Source organism: Balaenoptera acutorostrata, chromosome 7 (genome assembly GCF_949987535.1).
Source record: "Balaenoptera acutorostrata chromosome 7, mBalAcu1.1, whole genome shotgun sequence".
Taxonomy (NCBI): Eukaryota; Metazoa; Chordata; class Mammalia; order Artiodactyla; family Balaenopteridae; genus Balaenoptera; species Balaenoptera acutorostrata.
Window position 1 is genome coordinate 12873266 of NC_080070.1, and position 21168 is coordinate 12894433.

The 21168-nt window shown below is 42.8% G+C and overlaps 1 protein-coding gene across 2 annotated transcripts; it reads left to right on the forward strand.

The window, feature by feature from the left end:
* Nucleotides 1–9836: 9836 nt before the first annotated feature.
* LOC103004126 (trypsin-like) lies at nucleotides 9837–16473 on the forward strand. 2 transcript variants are annotated; one of them, XM_057550204.1, is made up of 5 exons: nucleotides 9837–9855; nucleotides 13920–14079; nucleotides 14839–15092; nucleotides 15648–15784; nucleotides 16324–16473. In XM_057550204.1, exons 1-5 carry the CDS (start codon nucleotides 9837–9839, stop codon nucleotides 16471–16473), a joined length of 720 nt encoding a protein of 239 aa, XP_057406187.1. The 2 variants fall into 2 exon arrangements, with proteins under 2 accessions (XP_057406187.1, XP_007177074.1); XM_007177012.2 differs by lacking the exon at nucleotides 9837–9855 and adding an exon at nucleotides 12448–12487.
* The last annotated feature ends 4695 nt before the right edge of the window (nucleotides 16474–21168 follow it).

The window sequence follows — 21168 nt, forward strand, 5'->3', positions numbered from 1 at the left end:
CAAAAATAAATAAATAAAAGTAGCTCCTGTTAATAAGAAAAAAGAAAACACCTGCAGATCAACACAAAGCCAATAGTCTGCGTTTAACCCCTCACATTTCAGCACTGACTCACAGCCTCCGCAAACCACATTCTCCTGTGTTGTGAACAAACCCGGACTCTCTCTCAACCCTCTCCCATCCAGGGAGTTCTCTCGACCCTCCCTCTTCTCCCTGAATCTCAGGAGAGTCACAGTGCCCCCTTGTGGCCAAAGGGAAAACTCAGTTCTTCTGTCCTGGACCAAGACAGGAAGGCAGTAAGAGGTTTTAGGGGGGCCTACAGTCAGAGGGTTGGGATTAGCCCACGGCCCTCCCGTCTTGGACTGATTTCTCAATCTGGATGAGGCTTATTGTTAGAAAAACAGGAGCTGCAGTGATTTCTCAGCATTCTGTGCATACCAGTATATAGAATTACGTCCCGGATGTCGTTCATACTTTAGGGTCCCGTTGCTCCCCATCACTGTCACCAGGTGTTTTGGGGTCTGGGTAATTCCGGTGTCCAAAGGGCCTCTGGGAGCAAGAAACCACATTCAGTGAGTCTCATGAGGCAGCTCCATGAAAAAAACTTGAAGTTCAAGGACAAAGATGTCCCACCTGTTCCCAGGACCCACCTGCTCCCAGGAGGCACGGGACCACACAGCAGAGGGGCCTGGAGCCCTCCTCAGCTCAGACAGGATGGGACCCAGTGTCTCCCTGCCAGGTCCCAGTCCTCTGAGGGTGTTTCCCTGGTCCTGAAGGGGATGTGCTTGGGGAGTCACGGCCCCGTCAGTTTCTGCAGCTCACATTCCCTCTTTCCCTCTCATGCCCTGTGCCAGCACCTGCAGAGGTGAGTCGGGGCTGGCATGGCAGGACTGGGCGTACAGGGGCGGGGGCAGAGGAAGAGACACGCCACCAAGCCCCAGCTTCCCAAGGAGGTTTCTCAGCTGCTTTGTTTGCAATTTGCTCGCAGTTTGCTCCCCACGCCCAACAAATAACGGGGTCTTTCCTCCCTCTTCCTACTGTCTAGCTCCTCCTCCTCCCTCATACACACAGCCCCGCCCCCCACTTTGGGCAGATATCCTCCCCTGCTGCCTCTCGGGGATGCAGGACCATCCCCCTCAAGCCTCATCCTGATTTAACTCAGACAGGCTGCCTTGCTCAGGTCATCAGAGTCCCTCCCTGGAACCAGCTGTTTGTCATTTTAAGACCCAGGAACTCGGGGCTAACTAGATAGGAAGCACCCCTCAGTGGGTGCTGAGGGGAATACAAGAGGAATACGCTGCAACCTGTACCCCCAGGGAGCATCTCACCTCCTTGGGTTGCTGAGCCTGAATATGGAGCAGATATACACAGAGGAGGATGCAGGGGCAAAACAAAAGCTTCTGAGGGCTGTGAGCCAAAGGGATAGCAGACACACTGCTGTTGAGGTTGGGCAGGTGCCACGTGCAATGGACCTTAGTGCTCTCAACTCTCAACTGTCCACACACCTTCCCTCCCCTCCCCCACCCCAATTCTAGCCGGGAGTTTCGGTAAAGTCACAGCTCCTCATAGGGGTCAAAGAGGCACGTTAACCTCATCTCAGTCGTGGGACCCCAGTCCTCCTGATAGAGCTCTGGGAGCAGAGATGATGGATAGGGATGAAGCAGAGACGTTTAAGGCAGGGAAATACACAGGCAAGGAGACACCTGAAGCACCAAAGAAAAGCTTTAGCGACTATTACTATCACGTGCTGGCGAAACATCGCCGACTACCACCACCATATACACACTTGCTTAGCATATTCTTTTTTTAAAAAATATTTTTCAGTAAGTGTTTGTTGAACACGTACTATATATGCCAGGTATTGTTCAAGGACTAGGAATAGAGAAGTGAGTAAAACAGACCCTCATGGAGCACACAGACTATTTTAATTAGCTCAACAAGCATTTGTGAAAAAAATGTTCTCGTCCTCAAGATGCTACTAGACTTATAGGAGCAATAAGTCAGGTTTTTCAGATAATGTATAGTTTGGAGAGTTTTAAAGTGTGTATTTTAGGAAGGTTAAAATATAATTGGTTTTTAGATGGCTCCATCACTTCATCTTCTCACCTTATCATTTCTTCATCCATGAAACCTGGATGAGGGGAGAGTCTGAAATAATGGTCTCCGAGCCTCTGTCCAAGTCTGAAACAGCATGAGCCAGTCAGGGTAAACTCTCCCCCCACCCGCCGTTTACCAGGCTGATATGCCGGGACCTCCCAGTGTCCTCGGCTCATCTAACTATACTCAACACTTTGCAGGTACTTAATCCATGCTTATTTAATGAACAAATGCATAAATGACTATAATGGAAAATAGTAAGAGACCATATGTAATGAGTCAATCTAACCATTTAAAAAATGTGTTCCACATGTGGTATGTTTGCTGTTAGTGTATTTTTACTGGCGGCTTTACAGAAGTTAGGATACAAGGTTGAAATGTAAATGATTAAAATTAATTTGCCTGGCATGAGGTGAGCTTTTGGTACTATTTGTTTCTTTAATTGTAAAGGATAGGTATAGAATAATAATTCTTCAGTGCGTATCAAGTATCATCCAAAGGAGATATGGAAATAGGGACATTGTTTCCCTTCTTAAACCTTCCTTCCTGTCAGGGTCTCCATCATTCTTTGAGTATTTCCTTCCTTCACGGCACAAGAAGACATTCAAGTCTCGTCTTGTACTTTCCCTGTCTCCGTCTTGGTATCAGCTGTTTCTGCAGAGTCCTGGTTCCTTTGAGTGGATTATGGTATTTATTTATCTTTGTGTGTTTTTCTTCCAGTTTTATTGAGATATAATTGACATACAGCACTGTGTAAGTTTAAGGTGTACGGCATACTTATTTGATTTACATACATCATGAAATGATTATCACAATAAATTTAATGAACATCCATCATTTCACATAGATACCAAATGGAAGAAAATTTTTTTTCCCTTGTGATGAGAACTTCTAGGATTTACTCTCTTAACTTTCATACATAACACAGAGCAATGTTAATTATATTCATCATGTTGTACATGACATGCCCAGTACTTGTTCATGTTATAACTGGAAGTTTGTACCTTTTGACCACTTTCATCCAATTCCCTCTTCCCCAACCTCTTGCCTCTGATCTCTTTTGCTATGAGTTTGTTTGTTTGTTCGTCTGTTTGGTTTTGAAGTATAATTGACCTACAACACTATATTATTTCCTGGTGCATAACACAACAGTTCAATATTTCTATACATTACAAAATAATCGCCACAATAATTCTAGTTACCATCTATCACCATACATAGATAATACATTGGATAATGGTATTTAGAAAATAAGACATGGGCACTACATCTGGGCTTTGGGGGTGACTACTTTAGGGTCATCACAGTGGACAGAGTTAGGGAATATACGTATATATATATGTACACACATTTACATGTATCTTTAATTCTATATTTATCTATGCATATGGAAAAACCATGAGTTTACAGAAATACTTCTGTTTCCAATTCCAATATTATAAGGTTTATTCTAGTGTTCTGCCTTTCCATATTTGCAATCCCCTTATCCAATACTGAGAAACCTGGCTTCTGTTATCCTTCATAGATTTACATATTGGATCCTTGCAGGTACCCAGTTGTCCATTGCAATGGCCACCTTTGCTCCTTTGTAAATGCCCTTCTCACTCTGCTTGGATCTGACCCTGTGTCAGGGTGTCTACCCACGTCAGAACCCTCCTTACCTCAGTCCAGTTTCCGATACACCACAACAGGCATGCCCTGCCCTGTGTGGGTGCCCTTCTCAATCTGCTGGCCTTCACCAGCCTCCTGGCCTCACCCTACTTGGGCTCCAACACCCCACTCACTCAGGAATGCCCTCCTCGCTTGGCATGGTCTCTGTCATCTTGCACTGGGCTCCTTCCTGCACAGATACAAAGAAATGCACCAGTTCAGTCCTCCGACAACAGAGATATTTCACTTCACAGGATGCTTATTGCATAATCTGCAGAACCTCAGACAGACCTTGTCTGTTTCCCATACGCTCTAGACAGATCCAGACAGGGTGATGATTATAGCTAATGAATGTGTACTTAATTTACCTGACTTCTTTGAACAACTTTCATTTCTCATTTTTTTCACCCTGTCCTCCAGGAAGCAATGCCAGTTGCTTGGTTCCTAAAGTCCTAGATTTTCCCTTTTTTTTTTCCCCCTCCTATTATAACACATTTTTGTCATGTGGGTACTTGTCTTCCCTACTGAATTTTCTCTTTTTAAGGTCACAGGCTGTATCTTTTTTTTTTCCAATTCCTTTTTAAAATTTCCTGCATGTTGTTCTTCATAATTTTATTTATTTATTTATTTGGCCGCACCAAGCGGCATGTGGGACCTTAGTTCCCCGACCAGAGATCGAACCCACGTCCCCTGCATTGGAAGCGCAGAGTGTTAACTGCTGGACCGCCAGGGAAGTCCCTATTTTATTTATTTTTAACAGCTTTATTGAGGCACAATTGATATGAAAAGAACTGCACACATCTAATGTGTACCATTTGAGGAGTGTGGACATATGAAAACACCTATACCATCCTCACAATCAAGATAATATACATATCTTAATTATTTTATTTTTTCTCCTTCCTTTCAAAACCCCCCTTCTTACCTGTCAGTCTTGCATGGCATATTAAAGGTGTACTCCTTTTGCCTGAAACAACAGCTATTCCTGAGAGCCCGCTACATGCTTTTCACTATTTCCTCCCTAGGGGTTACCTTCCAACACTCCCAGATGAGCAAACAGTCTAATCACCACCTGTTCATCTTGCTAGGATCCCAGGCTTTAGAATCACAACCAGATGCTTTCTTCTCAGCATTTGAGAGCCTGCCTGAAGTCTCAGCTTCCTCAAGGACTGGTCCCATGCTATGTTCTGGTCACCAAACAGCCATATTGATTCTACGCGTATCAATAGAAGTGCCCTGATAGCAATGGGTTCTGTGTGGAAAGGAGAAATAAAACAATTAAAAAAAACCCCATAGAATATACAGATTTATTTTTGGTGTATGTGAATATTTTAGACAGTAAGACAGAGCCAATATCAAGATGAAGCACCTGAAGAAAGAAATAACTATATATTTCACCGATCATAAAATAATGGGTATACAATATATCCTTGTTGCTTATCTAAATATAGTCATTATTTTGTAATAACTTGAAATGGAGTATAATCTATAAAATATTGAAGCGTTATTCTGTACACCTGAAAATAATATAATATTGTAAATCACCTATATTTCAATATAAATAAATAAATTAAATAAAATAATGGGGTATAAACTGTATTTACCAGCATTGAAAGAATATATAGAAAAAACAGTTATCATTTGGGGTCTGCCAGAGTTGGAAAAGGGTTTTTGAAGGAGAGGAGTTTAACCAGATCTTTAAGCTCTCTAACGAGTCCTATACCGATTTATTCTTTCTAAGAAATAGCTCTGCTAGGTTGTCTAAAATGAAGCTAGCCTCTAGCTTCAGCTAGTACTGTCTGGCATGCCTTTCTCCAGTAACGTGAAACAACTTCTGAGATTGCTTTTTGAGATGTGTTCCTGCTATATACAGAGGTAAAGGAGTCTCTAACGGACTGGAACCCTGGCTTATCTTGACTCTCCTTGTACTATTCTAGAACCCACAATCTTCTGCTGGTTTTGGCCTCTAGTGACCACTTATTTTCTTACTATGACTCTCCTGGTTCTATCTTCCCAAGGGACAAGACTAAGAAAAAATGGTCAGAGCTTTAACTAGACCGTTTCCTGGTTCAACACAAGGAAGAATTTTCTAACTGGATGGTTGAGGTGATACCATGATCTCCTCTCTGCAACAGAGACTGGATGACCTTTGGTGGGGATATTGTAGATGGGGCTCAAGTGCCCGAGGGGCAAAAAGGAGCTCAAGCATCTACTCCGTTCCGGAGACAGAGTTACAAACTGGGGATTTAAACACAAAATGTTTGCTTCAGGAGCTCAAAATCTAGTTGTCTTCATGACAAGGAAATCAAATCTTGCAACAAAATTCAAAAGTTATAATAACAATATAATTCCAGTGTCCATAGGGCCTGAGCAATTCAGAAACCACATTCAGAGAGTCTCCTGAGGCAGCTCCATGAAAAAGGCTAGAAGTTCAAAGACAAAGCTGTCCCACCTGTTCCCAGGACTCACCTGCTCCCAGGAGACAAAGGACCACACAGCAGAGGAGCCTGGAGCCCTCCTCAGCTCAGACAGGATGGGACCCGGTGTCTCCCTGCCCAGGTTCCTGTCTTCTGAGTGCACTTCCCTGGTCCTGAGGGGGATGTGCTTGGGGAATCACTGCCCTTGTTAGTTTCTGCAGCTCACATTCCCTCTTTCCCTTTTATGACCTGTGCCAGCACCTCAAAAGGTGGGTTGGGGCTACTTTGGCAGGACTGAGAGGAATAGATCCATCCCCTACCCCCCATGAAGATGGCTGTCAGCCTCAGAGGGATGGAAAGAAGGCAGTAAGTTGGGCTTGGGGGTGACAGTTTGGCTTCAGACTGGTAAAGCTGAACACTTTTCTAAGGAGTTAGGATACTAAGTGGGTATTGACACAAAAACCTGAGAACAAAAGAAACCCATTAATTGGAGATGGTGATCAAATGAGGACTTGGTCTCAAGGAAATGGTGACAGCCAAGATGCTTGAGCAGAGAGGAGACAAGAGCCCAGGGGGACGACTGGCCAATATCACTTGATGCTGTGTCATTAGCCTTGATCTCCTTGAATTCCATTTGTCTAGGAATGGCATTATATCAAATCGTGGGTCAAAGTTGAGTCTGGTAGTAGCACTTAAGAGAATAAAATGATTGGAGGACTACTTGGACAAACCAGGGAGATTTTTACATTGGATGTTATATCTTTGGTGCCTTGATTCAGTCACCTGTGGTGTTGATTCTTCTCAGCTCTGGGTCACTAGCAAATCAGCTACATGGCTTTCTGTGATCTCAAATCAGAGACCTCAGGGACTTCTTGCTACATCTCATATGGGCTCTGAGACAGCACTTTGGAAAAAAGTTGTTAATCAGCTGCGACTCTACCTTGGAGTACAGCAGCAAGAGCATGTATCAACTCCTTACCTGCAAAAATACCATGGAAACTGCAAAAATACCATAGAAACATTGTCAAGTGCTTTGCTGAAAACAAGACATGCTAGTTCCAATTTCTTCCAAATTCCTCAATCCAGTGAGCTCACCCAAAAGAAAATGGGGTCAGCTTGACATGACTTATCATATGTGAACCTGTCTTCTCTACTAAGATTGCTAAATACTTTGTCTGATGACTGTCACTCACAAGGATGAAGTAGGAAAGTGACAATGACAGAGAGTTTTGAGGGTTACAGCACTTGTGAATGGTTGCTCACTAGCTTATGTCCCAGGAACTGTGTCTTCTTCCTAGAGTGGAATTCAAGGTGCCTACTAGGTTTTTCCTAATCCCCGAATTTCCAAAACTATAATAGAAAAATATTTCTGAGCCTAGTAATGGAACTCTTTGGATATCTGTGTACTTTGATTTAGGAAATGTATCCCATAAAAGCAAGGTGGGTATATTGAAGAAGGTTGGGATGATGGAGCTTGGAGACAAATCACAAAAAGTTTTCCTGGTGGGGATATACATATATCTGAAAGAAAACTGTCTTTGTCAAAAAATTAATGTGGGGTGTGTACCATAATTTTTCCCTCTTTCTTGTCATTTTCCATTTGTGATGCTCTATTTTGACCTTCAGCATCATTTTCACCTTCATCCATCTCTGTTTCTCTTCCTAATCTCATTTCCTTCCAATCCAATAGAAGGTTTTCTCTTAATAAATGCCTCACTAGCCCATCATATTCAGAAGTGGCAAGTTTCCAAATTATTTCAAGATGGCATTTGCGCATGCTGTTCTGACAGCTGTGGGTCTCAGGTTACATACCTGAGAACCTCTATGATAAAACTTAATTGCCCTTGTATTAAGCCTGCTTTACCAACCTAATCTTGAGGAATGGAGGTAGGATATGGCTGCGAATGGGAAGAGAGAGAAATGTGAAGTGAATTCTGACAGAGACGTAACTGAATTAAGTCGGCACTTTAACAAAACTCTGATATGTGGATCAAAGATTAACTTCTCCCATTTCCCCATTATTTTCTCTGGGTATTCATTTTATCCATGAGAATATTAAAGTCCAGACACCCCCCCCCCACCGCAAAAAAAAACAACAGGACTGCACTCACTTATTCATGTACTCTTTAGGGCTGCTCATGGTCAAAAGCAGAGTAGCTGTGACAGAGACCATATACGTTGCCTGCAAAGCCTAAAACATTTACTATCTGGCCCTTTACAGGAAAGAGAAAAGGTTTCTGACCCTGCACATAAAACATGGAGAGAACCACATGTGGCTAGAAGAGAAATGCCCCAGACTAATGGCACCCTTGAGCAGGATTCTCAAGGAAAACGCAGCCTGGTTCCAGGATTCACTTTACCAGGAAAGAACATCCTATTCACTAACACCGATTTGACCTGATTGTTTACTCCAGTTTTTTAGTAAGCTTCTTAGTATATTATGTTTCAAGGGGAGAAATTCTTATTTAAAATTTCCCTACACATTGTAGGTAAAGAGCCAGCACAGCACAGCCTCAGTGACTGGTGATGTATTAACCAGGAAGGTGACTAGAGAAGCCAAAGAAAAGGAAAAACAGACTCATTGAAGGAAAGGGCACAAAATTACCTTTAATGGTCGGTGACTCTTGCTCTTGTCAATATAAATATCAATATGTTTGCTGGAGCCCAATCAGCACCCAATTTAGGCACAAGTTTAAATAATCCTCTTAGGCCACTAAGCCATGTGCATGGAAAATAAAGGTGACAAATACAGATTAATGAACACAGACACATGCTTCTGGGCCACCATGTGTTTCAAGTTAGGAAAAGAAGTATAAGTACCAAACCACACAAAATGCAGACAAGAATATTTATTTAGTCTGAGACCCAACTCAATTGCCTAGGGTCAAACTTCACAGAAATATCTCAGAAGAATAAGACATCTTGAAGGTCCAAGCTCCCACACAATCATTCAAAGATGTTTTCTTCAGATTTGTTAACCCACTTCACAGAAATGACAAACACACATACATAGATATAGAGACAGCTCACACTGATCCAGTATTCCACTGGCCTCTTCAATAGGGACCATTCTCCTAGTGACTTTCACTTAGAATACAAAGCTCCTTCACTTAATGCCAGGTCTACTCTGCTCCTTACCCTTTCCACTCACAGCCACCTCCTCCCCTACCCCCATCACCTATCCCTGGTTTTTCCCACCTTCATGCTGTCCAACCATCTGTCTAGTCCCATGTTGGTATGTGCATCATTAGAATTCCTCAGCATGATTTTACATAGTTCATGGCTGACCATTTTTACTTAAATAGCTTTTAAAAAATAGCATGTGTTCATGTAAATGTGCATTAGATAAAAATCCGCAAAGACATACAATATCAACATCTTTGTTTAAGAAGAGACTCAGGAAAAGAAGTGTAATTTGAAAATGAGAATGTAACTACAGTACAAGCACTGTGCTAAGTGGTTTACATGCAACACGTATGAGAGTTGTATGGGAATTACTGAAGTCTGGAAATGATCACTTGGCATTTTTCTCACATGCCCACTACTGCTTTAGATGAGTGAAGAGTCATCACACTGCAGCCAGACAGGTCTCAAGGTGTTTAGCTGGGAATTTGCCATTGATCCTAGATAACTCTCCTTAGCTGGCAACCCTCACTCTTTCCCTTCCTAATAGAATGGGTCCAAGTAAAAAAAGCCCAGGGCACACCACAGAGAGGCCTCTAGGACTTAGCAGCATATGAGCCAATTACTGTGTAAACTCTTCTCTAAGATGCTGTGTTTTTCATATGGATTAAGATCCCTGAAGAAGTTTGGGGGAAGTTTCAGGGGTGATGTAGAATTGTACAACACATAACACTTCATTGTGGAAACGTCAACATGGAAGATAATTAGACAGGATGAGAAGACACCCTGTTCCTCATTCTGGGAATGGTTCTCCCCTTACTCCTTAGTATTTCTTAATTTTTAGGGATCAATGAATGGCAGCTTCCTGCCTTGTGGACCATGTACTCAGTGTTACTGAGTTCAGTTAGGGACAATACAGGCATTTTCCCATGGCTGTAGCCTTAGAAGCTGCTTTGCCATCTTTTCACCTTAGTTCAGTCATTCTCAGCTGGGAATGAAATGGACCCCCAAGAGGACATTTGGTAGTTTGGAGACATTTTTGGTCATAACTGGGAGGAGGCCTAATGCTACTTGTAACTAGAGGACAGGGATGCTGATAAGTATCCTACAGTGTGCTGGTCAACACCCCACAAAAATTATCTGGCGCATGTTATCAACAGTGCCAGAGTTGAGAAGCTCTGCCTTCTACTAAATCATCTTCATATCAGCAAATTTTCAACTGAAGAAGAAACAGAACCTACTTCAGCAGTGACAATTTGCTAAAGCAGAAATGGCATCCTGGTAGGCCATTCAGATGCATTGTATAGGTGTAGAATTTGGCTATATCTAGCTAAAGGTTAGTTCTCGCTCAGATTCACTTATTCTGGATACTTCCGCCATGTCCCATTAATTATGACAATTCTTGCTCCAGGAACCCATTTCTTAGGTATTTCAGAATTCCATACGATCCTTGTAGTCACCCCTTAATTTGGTAGAGTTCAGAATCTTCTCCTATAGAGAAAAATTCAAATGAACTATCAAATTAAGGGGAAAAAAGGGAAATTTTATTTGAGCCAAGCTGAGGATTACAACCAGTGAGACAGACTGTAAGAAGCTCTGAAGACTGTTCTGCCTGTTAGAAGTCAAAGGCACAGTTGTATACATTTTCGAGACACAGGACCGTACATCAAAATGACACAGTGATATTTTACATAAAGTTCACCAAAGAAACACAGTCCAGGTAAGCAAGTACAAAGTGAGCAGTAAGACATCATGACCCCGTACAGAGCTGGGAAAAAACTTTTAAGAAGTTATATTGCTAGCTTCAGAAGAAAGGGAAAAAAGTTGATCTTTACCATCAAGCAGGCACTCCCACTTTTGAGGAGCTCTGTTTAATATGAAAAGCAGATGCACACTGCACATTAGGAGGAAGGGGGGTAGCCCAAGGTGACACAGAGAGAATGTAATGTTGAATTTTTCTTGTCCTGCTTTAAAATATAAATGTTATTTCATCATTCCTCTATTATGTGTACGGCATCACAGTGGAGGGCGTGGGCTCTGAAGTGAGGCTGCTTGTGTTTGAACTCTGTATGGATCACCTCATAGTATTAAAAATTTGAGAAAAAAAAGCTTACCTTCTCTAAGCCACAACCTCCCCATCTATAAAATGGCAAATATTAGAGCACAATACTTATAAAGTTGTTTGTAAGGACTGAATGAGTAGATGTATCAAAATCCCACCCACAGGGTTTGATACATATTATAGTAAGCACTCAATAAATCCCCATTGTCTCTTCGCTGGCCAAGAACTCTGTATTATCTTGGTGTCCAGACTTTGGTGAACTGACTAGGGAAGTGTTACGTAGTGCTTGAGAGCGCAGACACTGAAGCCAGATTTCCGGGGCTGGAATCCTGACCCTACCATGGATTTGCCTTGTGATTTTGGTAAAGTCCCTTATATTTTTTGTGAGCCTCAGTTTTCCCATCTGTTAAATGGGAATTATAATAGGGATCTTGTAGGCTTGTTTTGAGAATTACTAATTTAACAAATAGGCTAAGTATTTAGCATATGCCTATTAAATAGTAAGTTCAGATAAGGATAAATTATTCTCATTCTTTCCCTTTCCTATTTTGAACTATTGTGGTTTCAAATCAGAAATGTTTTTCTTTTTTTAGGAGAACAAGTGTTCCTATCAATAATGAAACATTAACATGGGTATACAAGGCCAGAGCTACTACAAAACAAATTATGTAATTCTGAAACAGGCAATGTTAATTACATAAAGGGTATAGCTCTCAAGATAATCCTCAGCATAAAAGTTCATGCTTGAGACAACCAAGTACCTAAATTTTTTCTCTGGGAATCAGGACACCTGTAGCCCTGTTCTGTGACCTTACTCCAACTTACTTTTCTATTATGGGGAACAGTTTCTACCAGGTGGGCTCATTTTTTCCATTCCCATAACCTTCTGGAAAAGTGGACAAAAGTGGATGTTTAAATTGGATGCTGAATCATCTTCAATGTGGCACGGAACTGAATTCTAAATTTGGATTTGTGACTTTCCAGTGAAATCACATTTCCAGCACCTGTGGCCATGGGTGTCAGTGACAAACCTGGTGGTATAAATAGCTGTGGATGGAAACCCTTCAGCATAGTCCCTAGTCCAGATCCGGGGAGCAACCATGAAGACCTTCATCTTTCTTGCTCTCCTGGGAGTCGCTGGTGAGTCTTGATCAATAAGTGATCAGTAGGTGTCTATGACTCTTTTAAGGATGCACTTTCTACTCTGGAAGACAACAATGAATGCTGAATATAATCTCTATACTCAAGAGGCTTAAGATGTTGAAACAACAGTGTACAGTACATATGTCTGTAGATAACTAAATCTCACTTGCTGGAGAAGATTATGCGGAGCAGGGGTGATCAGTGTAGAAAGTATTAAGGAGAAGAATCTGCCCTGAATTTCAGGTACAGTCTATGAAGTAAGAGTGAAAAAGAAAAGATAGTCAACGTTAAGGAAATGTTGTTTTGATCTTTATAAGAACTTGGAGTTAATAATTGGGACTAATGACTAATCTTGTGCTCCTTGAAGAGGCTGCCTGAGTCTCCTCTATACTAAAGGGCATCTTAAGAGAGATCTTAACAGGAAAAGACACTCTATTTCTCGTGAATAAAAGCTATGGGCTGGTTTTACCACATCTTCACTAATGAAATCTCTCTGATGTAAAACAACATGTCATGCAATCATGAAAAGAAATAGAGAAATGACTATTTCTGTCTTTATACTATTCAATACTATTGTACACTTCAAACTTACTACAGAATTTTCCCGAATTTGGTTGTTATAAATAAATTCAATACACATATTTACATATCAAAAAAGGCTATCTCAAATTACTTTAAAATATATGAACAATAGGGCATATATCATATAATCCCAGACATTTGGAGTCCTTAGAAATCATAATAAATCAGTGGTCCAAAATTTACAGTGCTGAATAAATTAAAAATGTTGGAAATATAATTGGGATGAGGGGAAAGATTAGAGAGAGAAACCTTATAATGTTCTATGAGATTATTTAGTTAACATTTTAGGTGAGAACCAAGAAGAGATTGTGGAAACAAAAATACAAAACTCCCCATTTTTTCCAGGCCAGAACATTCTCAGGTGGTATTTAAAAGTTTCCTTTCTGTCACCTCATGCGGTGTTTATCCTATACTGAACTCTACAAATAAACACAATCACGGTGACTGCAAAGCTTTATTGAACACATACTTAAATGCCTCCTTAGCAAGGTTTTGTGTAAAAAGCATTCTTTATATTCTCAGCTAGTGGGCTTCAAGGCATTTATTACGTAAGGAGTCTCTGATTTGTATGTGTGTGTGTGTGTGTGTGTGTGTGTGTGTGACATATGTAAAAAAATCAGTATATTGATCAAATTTAAAGCATAATTAAAAATTAGATACTTTTAATAGTGTAAGTAGCATATGTGTTAAATGTATAGAATAATAAGATTTTGAAAACAATTATATTAAAATCACTGTTTCCTGATTATGCATGACAAGAAAACATGACCTATTTTTTTTCTGGTTAATCTGCAAAACCTTGCTGCTGAGTAGAAATTCCACAATAGCTCCAATTTCTCTCTGTCAGTTGCTTTCCCCATTGACGATGATGACAAGATTGTCGGGGGCTACACCTGTGCAGCGCATTCCGTCCCCTACCAGGTGTCCCTGAACTCTGGCTACCACTTCTGCGGGGGTTCCCTCATCAATAGGCAGTGGGTGTTGTCCGCAGCTCACTGCTCCAAGTCGTAAGTAACCAATACTCACAGCCCTGTTCTCTGAGGTCAGGTCAGCCCCAGCCCTGCCAAAGCACAATCAGGGAGAACTACAGAGTTATGCTTGAGGGGGGAGCATTCAGATTTCAAGACCTCATTATTCCCCCCTGCCCAGGCGTTGTACGCATTGAGGGATTTTCCCACAAAAAGATACCCTTAGAGTTCCCTGATGGCCTTCCAAATGAGGGCAATAAAGACATGGGAAGAAAAATAGTGAGTGATTAAATATACCTAGAATACCCTAACAGCTCTAATCATTATAGCTCAGCCAGGAAAAACATGGCATATGCAAGTAACAAAACACAGGAAATTTCCAGTACAACCTAAAGATAAACACAACTCATTCTATTCCCTTCATATTCTGCCATATCTCTGAGGCCTGCCACGGCTCCCTACAATAATTGATAATCCCAACCAGAGTAATCAACACCAGTTGCCTTTTCACCTCCCACTGCTTGATTGGCATCATTTGGTTCCCATTCCTATACCTAATGAATCTAGCAAGATATTGGGTTGTGAGTCTGGCCTTGGAGTGATGCCTACCTAAGGAATCCTCTAACCTGCACCGTAGGTGGTAGGACTGCCTTAAGTGCACACTAACCTGTGTGTGTATGTGAGGGGGGCTTCAGGGGGCTTCTGTCTGTGCTTATGCTCAAGACTGAGTTGTAATGGAATGGGAAGGAGCTCACGTTGACGTTGGAGTCTTAGAGAACTTGTAACCCTTTAATCCAGCCGAATGCAGGTGGGTCTGGGAGCACACAACATTGATGTCCTTGAGGGCAACGAGCAATTCATCAGTGCAGCCAAGATCATCGTCCATCCCAGTTTCGACAAAAGAACCTTGAATAACGACATCATGCTGATTAAACTGAGCCAACCTGCCACTCTCAACACTCAAGTAGCCACTGTCTCTCTGCCAAGATATTGTGCAGCTGCTGGTACCCAGTGTCTCATCTCTGGCTGGGGCAACACCAAGAGCAGTGGCTGTAAGTGTCACCTGGAACAGAATCACCAAGTCTGAGAATCCTAGAGGTGAAAAATGTGTTCAGCGTCAGTTAGCCCTAGCTGTCACTCAAGGCAATGTTCCCAGAGAATAGTGGGGTTCTATGGAGTCTTAGAATATACTAATTGAAATGCATAACATCCCTCTGCCTGACAACACAACAAAAAAGGACTATGGTAAAGTTGCCAGGTGTGCAACTAAAATGTGATTAGTGATTTGCAGGGAACCAAAACGCGAGGAGGTACACAGAACAGAGACTAAGAGATTTGGAACTTTTCAAAGCATAGCCCCGCTTCAGAAATAAAGTCTCTAGATTTGAGATCTATGGTCACTGATGCTAGTGTCAGAGAGAGAACAATCTGTTGATGAAAACCGTTCGGAAGACCCTCCAGATATAAGTTGTTCTTCCAAAATAGAAGTTACCGGCAATCTGAGAGAAGGGATGGGAATATTGGGAAGAGGGGGGAGAGATACTGAGAAAGAAATTTCCCAGATTGGATGGGTAATCCTCTTCCATTTCCACTCTTGCTCCCAACAGCCAGCTTCCCTGAGCTCCTGCAGTGTCTGAAAGCTCCCATCCTGTCTGACAGAGTTTGCCTCAATGCCTATCCCCGGCAGATCACCAGCAACATGATGTGCCTGGGCTTCCTGGAGGGCGGAAAGGACTCTTGCCAGGTTAGTTGCTTTGCACGCCTTCTCCTTCCAGCTCAGCCTCACATATCTCCACAGTATTTCCCGTTTCCTGAAACTCAGAAAATTGAAAAGCTGTCCCTGGGGCTGATTATGAGGGCTGAGGGATAGATTTGGGATAAATGATAAATTCATTTTGCCACATTAATGGTTAGGGATCAGGGGAAAAGATACACAGAAGATCATGTGCAAACAGGACATCCAGGTGGGCTTCTGAGGAGGGCTAGAGCAGAAGGAAACTTTGAAAGGAGCAGGGCTAGATGGGCAGCATTGCACTGCCCAGTCCTCACCTCTTCTTGGCACTACAGCCCTGCAACTAAGGAAAGAGGGAGCTCAAAGGAGGGAGAAGAAAGAATAGGGGTCCAGTATGGAGACTGAGGGTTGGTTTTCCAGGGAAAGAGAAGGGCTTCATGGAGGGTCAGCAGCCTGGGAAGGTGGTCCCCGGGTAAAGGAGGAATACCTTTGAGGCTTTCTCCCATGTGGGCACAGTTGTGAGTTCTAACTGGCTCTTCCTTCTTGCCCAGGGTGACTCTGGTGGCCCTGTGGTCTGCAATGGACAGCTCCAGGGCATTGTCTCCTGGGGCTACGGCTGTGCTCTGAAAGGCAAACCTGGTGTCTACACCAAGGTCTGCAACTACGTGAAATGGATTCAGAACACCATCGCTGCCAACTAAACAGCTTCATCTCTTCATGCCCTCCACGTTAGTCAGCTTCACCTTCCTCCCATCCTGAAAACAGTATCTAAATAAAAACATTTTCTCCCGTACCAGATATATCCAAGAAGTGTCCTTACTTGGTTTGTGTACTTTCTCTTCAATGTGGCTACTGAGAAGAGGGTGGATATAGAGTTGAACTATTACAAGAAGATGGAATTTGAAAGGCTATTTAGTCATTCATTCAGCCTCATCAAAATAAATTACTGCTCACCTACTAGATGCCACATTCCGTGTGGATGTTTGGGCTATAAAGATGAATAAGGTTAGCCGTCACTGTTACCACTGCAGTTTTACACAGATAATGACACTAAAATGCAGAAAGTTAAAATCAACTGCCTAAAGTCACTCAACTAGTTCATTGTGCAGCTGAAGTGAAGCCCCAGCCATTCTTATCCCATCGCTTTGCTGCCGCTGTGACCGTGCGCTCTCCCTTTGTCTCTAATCTACCTGAAACTCTGTGAGGCTAGACTAGGGGAAAGGTTACATGGAGAATGTTTGAAAAAGTACAGATCCTGCATTTCCAAGGTTTCATCTACCTATTTCTTTTATTCTCCAAGATACTCTTGTTTTCCATCTGGAATTTTACTGCTACAGCATGCATGATTTCTGCCGGTAATCTGTACCCCTCTCCCACACTAGACTGCCCAAACCCCAGCTCAACGTATGTACTATTTTGAACTGTAAGCAAAAGAAGGTGCAAATGCAGATAAGTTTGTGGAAAATTGATCTGTTACCCTGAGGTCATAAAAGTCTTGACTATAGGGGTGGCGTTCTCTGTTCTCTTCCGTCCTATCCCGCGAGGCGGCACAGACACCCTGCTTTAGCTCTTCAATGTTGTTCCCTGCAACTTTTCATTTTTCCTTGTATCATCTAGAGGATGATTAGGAGTACAGGTCCCAGTACATGATTCCTATGTGTATCTGGTATGAATCAAGGATGAAAGATACAATATGGTCTGAGCATAACAGCATTGGAATAGGTCGGGGAGTTCTGAATGGTAAAAATGTTTGTAGCCCCAGTAGGATAACGTGATACGGTGAAGGATGGGTATTATCTTAGTCAGTTGGTGCTCTGTAACCAGAAAACCACAGATTGGGTGGCTTAAGCAATAGACATTAATTACTCACAGTTTTTGAGGCTGGAAAGTCCAAGATCAAGGTGACACAGGAGGTAGTGGGGGCCCCCTTCTGGCTTGTAGACAGCTGCCTTCTTGCTGTATCCTCACATGGCTGAGAGAACTGACTCTAGTATTGTAATAGGGGCGGGGCAGGCGTGCAGCCAGTAGCACGCGGCCGTTACCCTGTTACTGAGCAACTGTTACTGCGAGATCAGAAGCAGGAGAACCTTCACCTGGCGGGTGGAGGTCGCCCTTGGCCAATGGTTGGCCATGTCGCGGTCCTCGCGGGGTGGGGTGTGTGTGGTAAGAGGTGTATCAAGGTCTTCTCCCAGGGCCCCTCCAGGCCCTCCCGCCTCGGGCCGGTGGGTGAGCTGGGGGGGCCTGGATGCTGTGTCCTGCAGAGCTCCAGAGCCCTCGCCACGGCACCCACTGGCCGGGCCCAGGCCTTGAGGCGGGGGGAACCTCTCCCCCGCCCCTGCCTCTGCGACCTAATGGCTGCAGCAGTCTGCATGGGTCCACAGGACCTGCTCCCCAGCCCCGCTTTGGGTGGCCTGAGGAGCCTGAGCGCTGGCTGGGTCCTGGGCGCCTGGCTCCCTCCGTGATGACAGCTGGGCAGGGTCTGGGGACCTGGCCCTGAGGGCACCGTCAGCAGAGAACTACCTCTTCGGCGGGGCCTGGGTGCTGCACGAGTGCTCCCGGGCAGGGTAACCCTCCTGTGTAGGGACCCCCTCCTCTTAGCCAGGGCCTGGACCTCAGAGGGTGAAAGTCGAGCCTTGGGACCTTGCACTTTCTTGTCAGAACACAGAACAACATTTGTTTTGGTGGAGGTTTACAGGAACATCGTGACCTGACCGTGACCTGACCTCAAGAACAAAGGATCTGACACCAAGAAATCTGCAACAACTAGCCACGCCCCTCCCTCAGCTTTCCTATAAAAGGGCTTTGCTGAAAGCTTTCAGGGAGTTCGGGGTTTTTAAGGTATGAGCCACCCGTTTCCTTGCACGGCCCTGCAATAAACCTTTCTGTGCTCCGAACTCTGATGTTTTGGTATTGTTTGGCCTCATTGTGTGTCAGGCACACAGACTTGTGTTAGGTAACAGTATCTCCCTCTTATAAGAGCACTAATTCCATCATGGGGCTCCACCTTTATGACCTCATCTAAACTTTCCAAAGGCCCTACCTCCTCATACCATCTCCTTGGGTGTTAGGGTTTGAACATACGAATTTTGGTGGTGAGGGACACAGATATGCAGTCCATAACAGGTATCTCAGAAGAGGAAGGTATGGGAAGATACATTCCCCTATTACCAATTTTCTATCCCTTTGTATACCTCTGGATGGCACATTTGTAGGGAGCAGTCCTGAGCCCTTAATATCACCTTATCATGCCACTAGGATGGAGCCCAAATTCCTTAGCCTTGCATTCAGGGCTCTTAAATGTTCAGTTATAACTAATCTGTCCTGTGTATTTCCTTAGTTGTTATTGAATTGCTTTTATGTTTGCTTATGGCCTAAAATAATTTCACATATAACTCCTCTTTTTTTGTTTTTAAATGTTACCTTGTATCTACCTTAAATAAACATCTCAGGCTTCTCTACAGAAACAAATGAGTTTAAAGATTTCCCTGTTCCCTCTGAAATGTTCTTCTACCCCACCCATCACCATCACCAATATACACCTACTCACCTAACCACCTCAGGTAGAGGGAAGATTCAGAGACCTGAAAAGATAAGTGAGATAACATAAAAGATGAGAGATCAGGGCAGGCCCAAAGTAAAGTATGAAAAGGCAAATAAATCATTTTTCTGGATGCCATCCAATAGTCCCTTTTCAGCATACCTCGGCATTTTCTATCTCTTATTTAAAATCTGACTTGTTACAATTTGTGAAATTATATTAAAATGTGAAATCTATATGCTCTTTGGCCCAGCAACTAAACTTCTAGAATCCTCTCCTATTAAAATGTGCTTATAAAAACAAAAATGTGTAAGTGTGAGTGTATCATTTCGGAATCATTCAGTTGCAAGGAACGGAATGTCCAACTCATACTTTAACACGTATTTTAAAATGCTCTAGTGGAAGCTTAGAAATAGTGAGAACAGCAAGGATGGTTTGATTCAGCAGTTCAAAAATGCCATCAGGGGACCCAATTTATTTTTGTCTTTGCCCTCTGCATCACTGTCAGCTTTATCCTAAGGATAAAGCCTTGTGATCAAGACAGCTGTCAGAGCCATACTCTCCCTTGCCTGTATCTAGGGAGAAAGAAGCTTTTTGCCCAGAAGCCCCCTGTCAAACATATTGTGTCTCCTTAACTGAATTTGGTCACTCTCACATCCCTGAGCCAATAACTGAAGAGGATTATGCTGTTGAACTTACAATTAAGTTACATGGTGCACCGTCAGAGCACACATAACCTTTTCATTTTGCAATAAACATGGCCTACTTGGTATGTATTTGGTTAACGGAGTAATTATAAGGTTAGCTATCAAGAAAAGGAGGTGTAGGGGCTTCCCTGGTGGCGCAGTGGTTGAGAGTCTGCCTGCCAGTGCAGGGGACACGGGTTCGAGCCCTGGTCCGGGAGGATCTCACATGCCACGGAGCAACTATGCCCGTGAGCCACAACTACTGAGCCTGCGCGTCTGGAGCCTGTGCTCCGCAACAAGAGAGGCCGCGATAGTGAGAGGCCCGCGCACCGCGATGAAGAGTGGCCCCCGCTTGCCACAACTAGAGAAAGCCCTCGCACAGAAACGAAGACCCAACACAGCCATAAATAAATAAATAAATAAAATTTAAAAAAAAAAGAAAAGGAGGCGTAGATTTTAAGGAGGCAGCCACAGTCTCCACCAGAGTAATCAAGGATGCTTACTGATGTATCGTCTACATAACACTGCAAATCCGGAAATAACTCAAATAGTCATTAACAGAGGATTGATTAAATAAACCTGGTATGTTGTACAGTGGAGACAATGTAACTATTCTATTCATTTATCCAACCATTTAACTTATTGAGGGCCTATTAGGTACCTAACAGTGTTTTATTCACTAAAGATACAACAGGGAAGAAAACAGTTAAAACCTTGCCTTCACGGTGTATTCATTCTGATTGCGTAAACAGAAAACAAATAAATAGAGACTAGAGAATATAATGCTAATCAATGCAAATGCCACAGGAAAAGAAAACTGGATCAAAGAATGGATCAATGGAAAGCAAAGATCTGCTTCTAAAGTATAATCAAAAGAAAAACATCAAAAGACCTGTGAAAGCATACTACGATTTAAAAACCCATTTTGTAGTCAGAAGAGATATCTCTCACCAAAAGATATTTACTACAAATAAATACCTAATTCATGATTCAATAAAATCCAGGAAGCCATGATATTTCATAGCAAAAATAAGGCAATGTAAAGAGGTAACAGTTTGAGATCAGAAAAAGTTTTTTGCTTGCTATGTCTCATTACAGTAACAGATAGATTTAATTTACTTATCACTTGCTCTGAAAACTCTCAGACGGCTCTCAACTGTCAACTTCATGGT